The 7,221-nt window shown below is 46.8% G+C and overlaps 1 protein-coding gene across 12 annotated transcripts in view; it reads left to right on the top strand.

Moving 5' to 3' along the window:
• Nucleotides 1-7,207, top strand: part of APOLD1 (apolipoprotein L domain containing 1) — a 57,888-nt gene extending 50,681 nt beyond the window's left edge. For 10 of the 12 annotated variants that reach the window (XM_045465516.1, XM_045465515.1, XM_045465513.1 and 7 more), the window contains 2 exons: nt 673-2,175; nt 3,422-7,207. In XM_045465516.1, coding sequence (XP_045321472.1) covers nt 2,173-2,175; nt 3,422-4,165 — 747 coding nt within the window. In that variant the 5' untranslated portion in view covers nt 673-2,172 and the 3' untranslated portion in view covers nt 4,166-7,207. The remainder of the gene's footprint in view (nt 1-672; nt 2,176-3,421) is intronic. The other 2 variants (XM_045465522.1, XM_045465521.1) reach the window with 2 other exon arrangements.
• The last annotated feature ends 14 nt before the right edge of the window (nt 7,208-7,221 follow it).

Genomic DNA, 7,221 nt, shown 5'->3' on the forward strand with positions numbered 1-7,221 from the left:
CTAAAATGCACTATAATATTTGGTAGACTTCAGGACCAGTATCCTTAATACATCACAAAATACATTTTGATATCCCAAAGAAGCAAGATTTGCAAGTAGGCATTTTAAACATAACTAATCTACAGATACAAAGTTCTACTCTTGACAGCATTTACCTTTTTGGGGTGTCTCCCGGTCTCCAAAGGATAAAAGCAGAGAGTAGAATCAGTATAACATATGGGGCGCCTGGGTGGCTCAGTCGGTTGAGCGTCCGACTTTGGCTCAGGTCATGATCTCGCGGTCCGTGAGTTCGAGCCCCGCGTCGGGCTCTGTGCTGACAGCTCGGAGCCTGGAGCCTGTTTCGGATTCTGTGTCTCCCTCTCTCTCTGACCCTCCCCCGTTCATGCTCTGTCTCTCTCTGTCTCAAAAATAAATAAATATTAAAAAAAAAAGAATTAGTATAACATATACACAGAAGTCCGTATCGTAAAATCTATAAAGATTTGCAGCACAATGAGAAGAGGACAAAACTTTTGATCAAAAGTTTTCAATCATTCCTCAGATTTCTTATTGTGCTTAAATATATGAAAGTAAATGCTGAGATGAAAGTGTTATATTCAAGTGTCCATTCTTATAAGTAATTCAAAGCCTTATGTTGACCCTTCTCCTCTACCTTCTGTTTCTTCACTATAGGTCTGTACTATGATTACTGATGCTCTGAAGATGACGACCCTCCTGTATCCCAATAAGATTCCTCGCCCAAGAAATACAAGCTTAACTGTGGTCTTCTAAACCCAAACACCCAAGGAAATATCCAGGGAAGTTGGGAGCTGAAGAACCAGGGTACATTCCCACCTTGCCCCCTGCCCCAGTGCACTCTGGCTCACATTCCGTTTGGAGTGATTATGTCTATGGGGACAGAGGAAGATATGTTCCTACCTTTTACCAGAAAAGCACAGGGAGACACTGAAGGCATCTCGACTAAGTTCATATTTCTCCTTTGAGGAGCTGTAGCCGGAATATTTGGACATGGACCAAATTCTGAAAAATCAAGTTCAAAAGGACTGCGGTTGTGAGTCATAGCAAATGGTGTCGTGTTGATAAATACAAAGCATAGTTATAAAGATGGAGAAATTCATTATGCTCCAGAAAGATATGGCTGTTAAGACTTTCCAGATGAACCAGAGAGTTGAGACCATAATTATTTAAGTGAAAAACCAATTTGGCTTCTTATTCGAAGGTGGGAATATTAGAAGGATGATGTATTTGGGGCTTCCAGGCTGAGCTCCAACCACATATCTGAATGCCCCAGAAAGTATCCACAGATGCTGCTGTATGTGTTTTTCCCTTCTGAATTATCCAGATGATTGCCCTTCAGCCCATGCTTCGCTAACTTAGGGATAGGATCCATTCATTTAACTATTGTATGGGCTATAATTGCCACTTCAAGTGAAAACCCAGGAAGCCAAATCCCGGCTGTTGAAAGTGTATAATTAGCTCCTTGTACAGCCTGACCCCACTGATTTTTCTGACGCATTTGGCCTGCAGTGTGCCCTTTCTGAGACCTCCAGTATCTTCTCCACAGCTGGAGATGCCCAAAACTGCACGCAGCACTTCCTGTGGGTGTGGTCTTACATTCTTAAGGCTGTGGGCTGAATGGATCGCCTTTCAACCACTCAGATCCACGGTGATTTTTAAAATACGGGAGTGGATTATGAGTAGCTACCTCAGACATAAGGGGGTTCTCCCTCTTCTTTTTCTTTGTAAAAAATGATTTTGTGATGGTGCCCTCTCAAGAAACACTATAATTGGTCAGCCTGGGGTACGTTAGTTGTCCTCCCAGATAACGTCATTAGCTATTCTCAGGAGAGGAAAGGCAGGGTATGCCCCTTGGGAGAATGACAACACTTGTTTCAAGTTGGGGAAGAGCCTGTGGTTCTTTTCCTGCGTTTGGGGGAAAGCGAACACACAATGTTCATTTCCTAGATACGGGATGTGCTGTGTGGCTGGCGGGTCATTTTCCACCATGTCACATCCTTCTGGTTGAAGGCAGCAGGGGCCAGGACAGGAAATGGCAAATTCTGAGAATGAGACCAGGCTTTCCCAGAGCAATCATTGGTTCTCTGGAACTATAAAGCATGCTCATCCAGAAACAGCCTCAGATTTTTCTTTCCTGGAGATAGCCAGAAGTGAATGGTAAGTGGGGGAGCCTAGAAGGATTCTGTCTGAAAGACTGCCATTGGGATTGTAATACTGGGGTTATATCCTTGGTCCACTATATATTTTGTGTGACTTTACCTCATTTTGCTAAGAGGTCTCTTTACTTTGGAAATTTATCACTGGTGAGTGGAATAATGGGGGCATGTGAATACAGTTAAGACCTAGGAGTCAGGAGACCAAGATTCTAGATGGTTCTGTGAAGAGTCAGCTGTATCTAGAATGTGTCTGTGTTTCAATTTTCTCATCTTTCAGATGAGAATAATGATTCTATGCTGATATGTCACAGTATTGAAATTCTCTATTGCTATGGCTTATATGCCACTTTTAAGAAGGTCCTAATAATGATGAGTACAGTGGTTATGAAGGTGGGGATCTTTGGCAACTAGGAAGGATATACTTTTACCCCAGATGTACAGTTGTCTCTCTTAGTCATCTCCAATTGGCTTCAACTCAACTTGGTACTAGGTAGCCCTCAGTGAGTTGTAAAAAATGTTGGACACTTTATTTTATTCAGTGGCTACTCATTTTTTAAGGAAGCGTTTGGAATAAAGAAACATAGCAGTATTCATTTACTGGAACTTAGTTTTAATGAAGCACCCATCAAAGAGTGAGACTTAGAAAAGATAGCCCAAATAACATTTTAGGCATGATTGTAAGGCAAGAGCCTGGAAAAACAACAAGCACAAGAGTTGCTTCAGGGAAGCATCGAACGTAGCAAAATTAGTTCCTTACATTTGATAGACAATATGATTTTTGAGTTTTTGGGGGACTTGTCTTTTTCACTCATCCCAGACGCAAAACAATGAATTGCAAAGTGTTGGGATCCGAGTCTTCAGGTAAGGACAGGGCTTTGTGAACTGGTACAACCCACCACCTGTAAAGTGATGCTTTAAACAGAGCAGAGGCCTCAGTATTGCGGCAGAGTAATGCCGGCACCCCCTCCTCACTGAGCTTACCTCTTATTTAACAGTTAATAAAGCCCACCCTTAGCGTTCCCCGGGGGAGAGAAGCGGACGAGGGCATTGCCTACGCGTTTTTAAGGTCCCGGGAACTGGGGTGCCTTGTCCCAGAGTACAGAACTGGTCCCTGCGCACCTGACCCACAGGACTCGCTGGAAAATGCCCCGCCCGTTCCCCCTCGCGTGGCAGTCGCTGCGGAGCCTCACTGGGGCGTGGGGGGAGCACCGAGACTCCGCGCTAACCGCGCGTCTGTATCCCCGCAGGGCATGGAGAGGCCGGCGGCGCGGGAGCTGCAGGGCGCCGACGCGCTGCGCCGCTTCCAGGGGCTGCTGCTGGACCGCCGCGGCCGGCTGCACGGCCAGGTGCTGCGCCTGCGCGAGGTGGCCCGGCGCCTCGAGCGCCTCCGCCGGCGCTCCCTGGCGGCCAACGTGGCGGGCAGCTCGCTGAGCGCCGCGGGCGCCGTGGCCGCCATCGTGGGGCTCTCGCTCAGCCCGCTCACCCTGGGGGTCTCGCTGGTGGCGTCGGCCGTGGGGCTGGGGGTGGCCACCGCCGGAGGGGCCGTCACCATCACGTCCGACCTCTCCCTGATCTTCTGCAATTCCCGGGAGTTGCGCCGGGTGCAGGAGATCGCCGCCGCCTGCCAGGACCAGATGCGCGAGATCCTGAGCTGCCTGGAGTTCTTCTGCCGCTGCCAGGGCCGCGGGGACCGCCAGCTGCTGCAGTGCGGGCAGAACGCCTCCATCGCCCTCTACAACTCTGTCTACTTCATCGTCTTCTTCGGCTCACGTGGCTTCCTCATCCCCAGGCGGGCCGAGGGGGCCACCAAGGTTAGCCAGGCCGTGCTGAAGGCCAAGATTCAGAAACTGGCCGAGAGCCTGGAGTCCTGCACCGGGGCCCTGGACGAACTCAGCCAGCAGCTGGAGTCCAGAGTCCAGCTCTGCACGAAGGGCGGCCGTGGCCGCGACCTCAAGATCTCTGCGGACCAGCCCGCGGGGCTGTTTTTCTGAGAACATCCTTTCCCCCTTGTGACCGAGGCCAGAAACCATCCCCATGGGATGCTCCAGATTTGTAGCTCCCTCAGGAAAACACCAAGTTGGATTAGGAGCTGAACTGAATGCAAAGGATGAGAAAAACTGTTCTTGAAATTGGGGGAAGGAGGGAGTCACAGACCTTCTTTCCCTAACACTAGGACATCCTGCCTGGGGCTGAATGCTAGGGACTTTTTACTTGCCATATCCTGTGGGACATGTGACCCGAAAATTATTTTTCCTTTATCAAAACGATTCAGTCTCCACAACGGTGGGCGCTACTCTATTGAAGTTGTTTCAGGGTCCCTGCCACAGCGCAGGTGGTTTGAGCAGGTTGGGGAGGGTGCCACGCAGCCACCCTCTGGGTCCTCTCCAAGCCCCAGTAGGGTTTGAGGTCCTCAGAATGCCTGTGAGAGGAGACACTAGCTTTGAAACCTCTCTTTCAGAGTTTCTGAGTGTAAAAGAACTCCAGAATCCAGAGCAAATCAGACCCCCTCTGAACGGGCAGGGCTCATGACCCAAGAGGGTCCTCTCCCACTGATGTGCCCTTCCCTCCCCTCTACTTGTACATGTTCTCAAATCCAGCCTGGGGCAGAGTGCATCTTCCTGGGGGGGGGGGGGGGAGGGAATCATATCCAGACCTCCAGATACCCTGGGAGAAAAACCAACTAAACGGTCCTCTAATTCCTGCCCCCTCGCAACAAGAAGCAGAGGCCAAGGAAGATGAAGTGACTAACAGCTTCATTTACTGACATTCTGGTGTACAGAAGAGAGCAGTGGCTTGGAGTGAGACAGCGCTGGGTTTGTTACTGGCTCTGCTGCTGCTGTGTGACCTTGGCCAGTTCATTTCTCTGAGACTTGGCTTCCTGGTCTGTAGAACAGATGCTAAAACCTCACCCTGTTGCGAGGTATTAAGTGAGATTAAGGTGCCAAGGGCAGTGACTGGCTCACAAAGTGCGGCCCCTGGACTGGCAACGTTAGAATCACCTGGGAACTTGTTAGAAAGGCAAATTCTTGGACCCAACTGTCAACGTAAGGGATCCGAAACCAGAGGTGGGGCCCATCAACCTGTGTGTAAGCAAGCCCACGGGGTGGGAGGTGGGGGGGGGGGGTGATTCTGATACCTATTAAGGTTTGAAAATCACCGCAGCAGATACTGGTATCTGACCCCCTTGTGGGCATTCATGAAGTTTTATGGCCTCTCTAGGGGCTCCGTGGTCTTCAGAGTCATTCACAGAAGGTCGAGGACAGACAGTGTCCCAAAAGCAAAAGAAAGAATGTGTTTGTGCGTGAGATACGTCAGTGCATCCTGGGGCAATTTCCCACCATGTGAAGTAAGGGATATAACATAATAACCCCTTTAGAGGGCAGTGTTGCCCAATCATTGTAGAAACTGGTACCTGAAGGACTGTGAACTTAATGCAGATTGACCTTTGTTACCTTCTATGAAAACCGCCAGACCATGTATTGTGTTTTTAATTTATTTTAAGTTTGTTATTTAATTACCGTTTATTATTTGCATTTAATTTTATTTAATCACCACACCACATTTAGGAAGTAATAGGAATAGCAGACTTCTGAATGGGAGACTATGGACGCTCTTTTAAGGAGATGAGGTTGAGTTTGCCTTCGTCAGGTGGCTCATGAGCTGGAAAAAGCATCGCTCTCCTTGAATAAGTCTCTCTCCGTCAGAGGGGACTTTCATTCCCCAGCAAAGGCGGGAAGTTCTGAACAGAGAGATGGGGCCGAATTTAAGTTTATCAGTGGAGGTTTGACTTGCGGGCTCTAGAAATGATGCAAGCATATTTATCCTGAAGGCAGTTGGCCAGTAAATAACACTTGATCTGAAAAGTGAACCTGTTTTATTCAGGGGAGAACCCCAATTTAGAGGCACGTGAAGGAAACACTCAGACCATGGGAAGTCTGTTGTCCTGGGAAGTTATGTCTTAGGGATGACAGACAAAATAGCTTGTGTCATGGTGGCGATGTGTCATATTTTCACTTTGAGATCTGTAAGGAATCTGTAAGCCGTCTCTAAGAAAATACGTATAACTTTTTCAATTTCCATTCCTACAACTGTAATGTTAAAAAATATGTCGAAAAGTCTTTGGGACCACACACGCAATACTTGGCTGTGTTATTTAATTATTTAACATGCTTTAAATTTATCCAGTCTACCCCCATCTTTCCCAAATGATAGCCGAGTGTCTGAGGAACTGTACTTTCGGTGCTGGGGGAAGGGGTTAGTGGTTGTAAATTTTTATTTTGACCACAAATTGCAATTGCTCTGTATCCTGGTTTCTTTTGAAGTTGGTACTGGTTTCTTTTTAAACTGGTGTCGTTTCTTAGCCTACTTTGCACAGATAGCTAGCATTGTAGATCACCAGAATGTACTTTGCATTGTCGTTTGTGTTATATCACACAGGTACAACCACTCCCTAACTCCAGCTTTTATTAAAGCTGAAGTTTGAGTTATAGTCTTCCAGTGGGTAGGTTGTTCCTTCCCTAAAAATAAACTGGGCATTTCAGGAAGCAGCAATAGCAAACTTTTCCTATCATTAGGGTACTTCCTATCACTAGGGGATATCAAAGTCATAAACTCCCAGTTATCATTTCAGTGGCCCTCTTTACACCTAAGGAAGAGTGTCTACTTTGGAACAATACTTCACACATAATAGGAGCACAATAAATGCATTTGAATAATTTAATGAACTCTTTAGCTACATTAGTAGGAATTTGTTGATAATGAAAGCTTATCCACCCTCTTATGTGTCTGTTATAAAGATTGGAGCCTCTACCAGGATTTAGTCAATTTCAGTTAAATGGATCCTAGAGATAAATTTTTATTTATTTCTTTTGTGGGGATGCGAATAAGGCTTTTCCTTAAGGCCTTCATTCTATAAACAAACAGATTGAAATGGTATGTTGTAAAAGGAAGAAGGGAGAGGAGTATTTGGATTATAAGTGTATTTCAGGAAAATGTCCGAGTTTGAAAAATAAAAATTTTGTACTCGGGTCTAAGTGCGATTGTTAGT

The sequence above is a fragment of the Leopardus geoffroyi genome, chromosome B4, assembly GCF_018350155.1.
Source record: "Leopardus geoffroyi isolate Oge1 chromosome B4, O.geoffroyi_Oge1_pat1.0, whole genome shotgun sequence".
Classification (NCBI taxonomy): Eukaryota; Metazoa; Chordata; class Mammalia; order Carnivora; family Felidae; genus Leopardus; species Leopardus geoffroyi.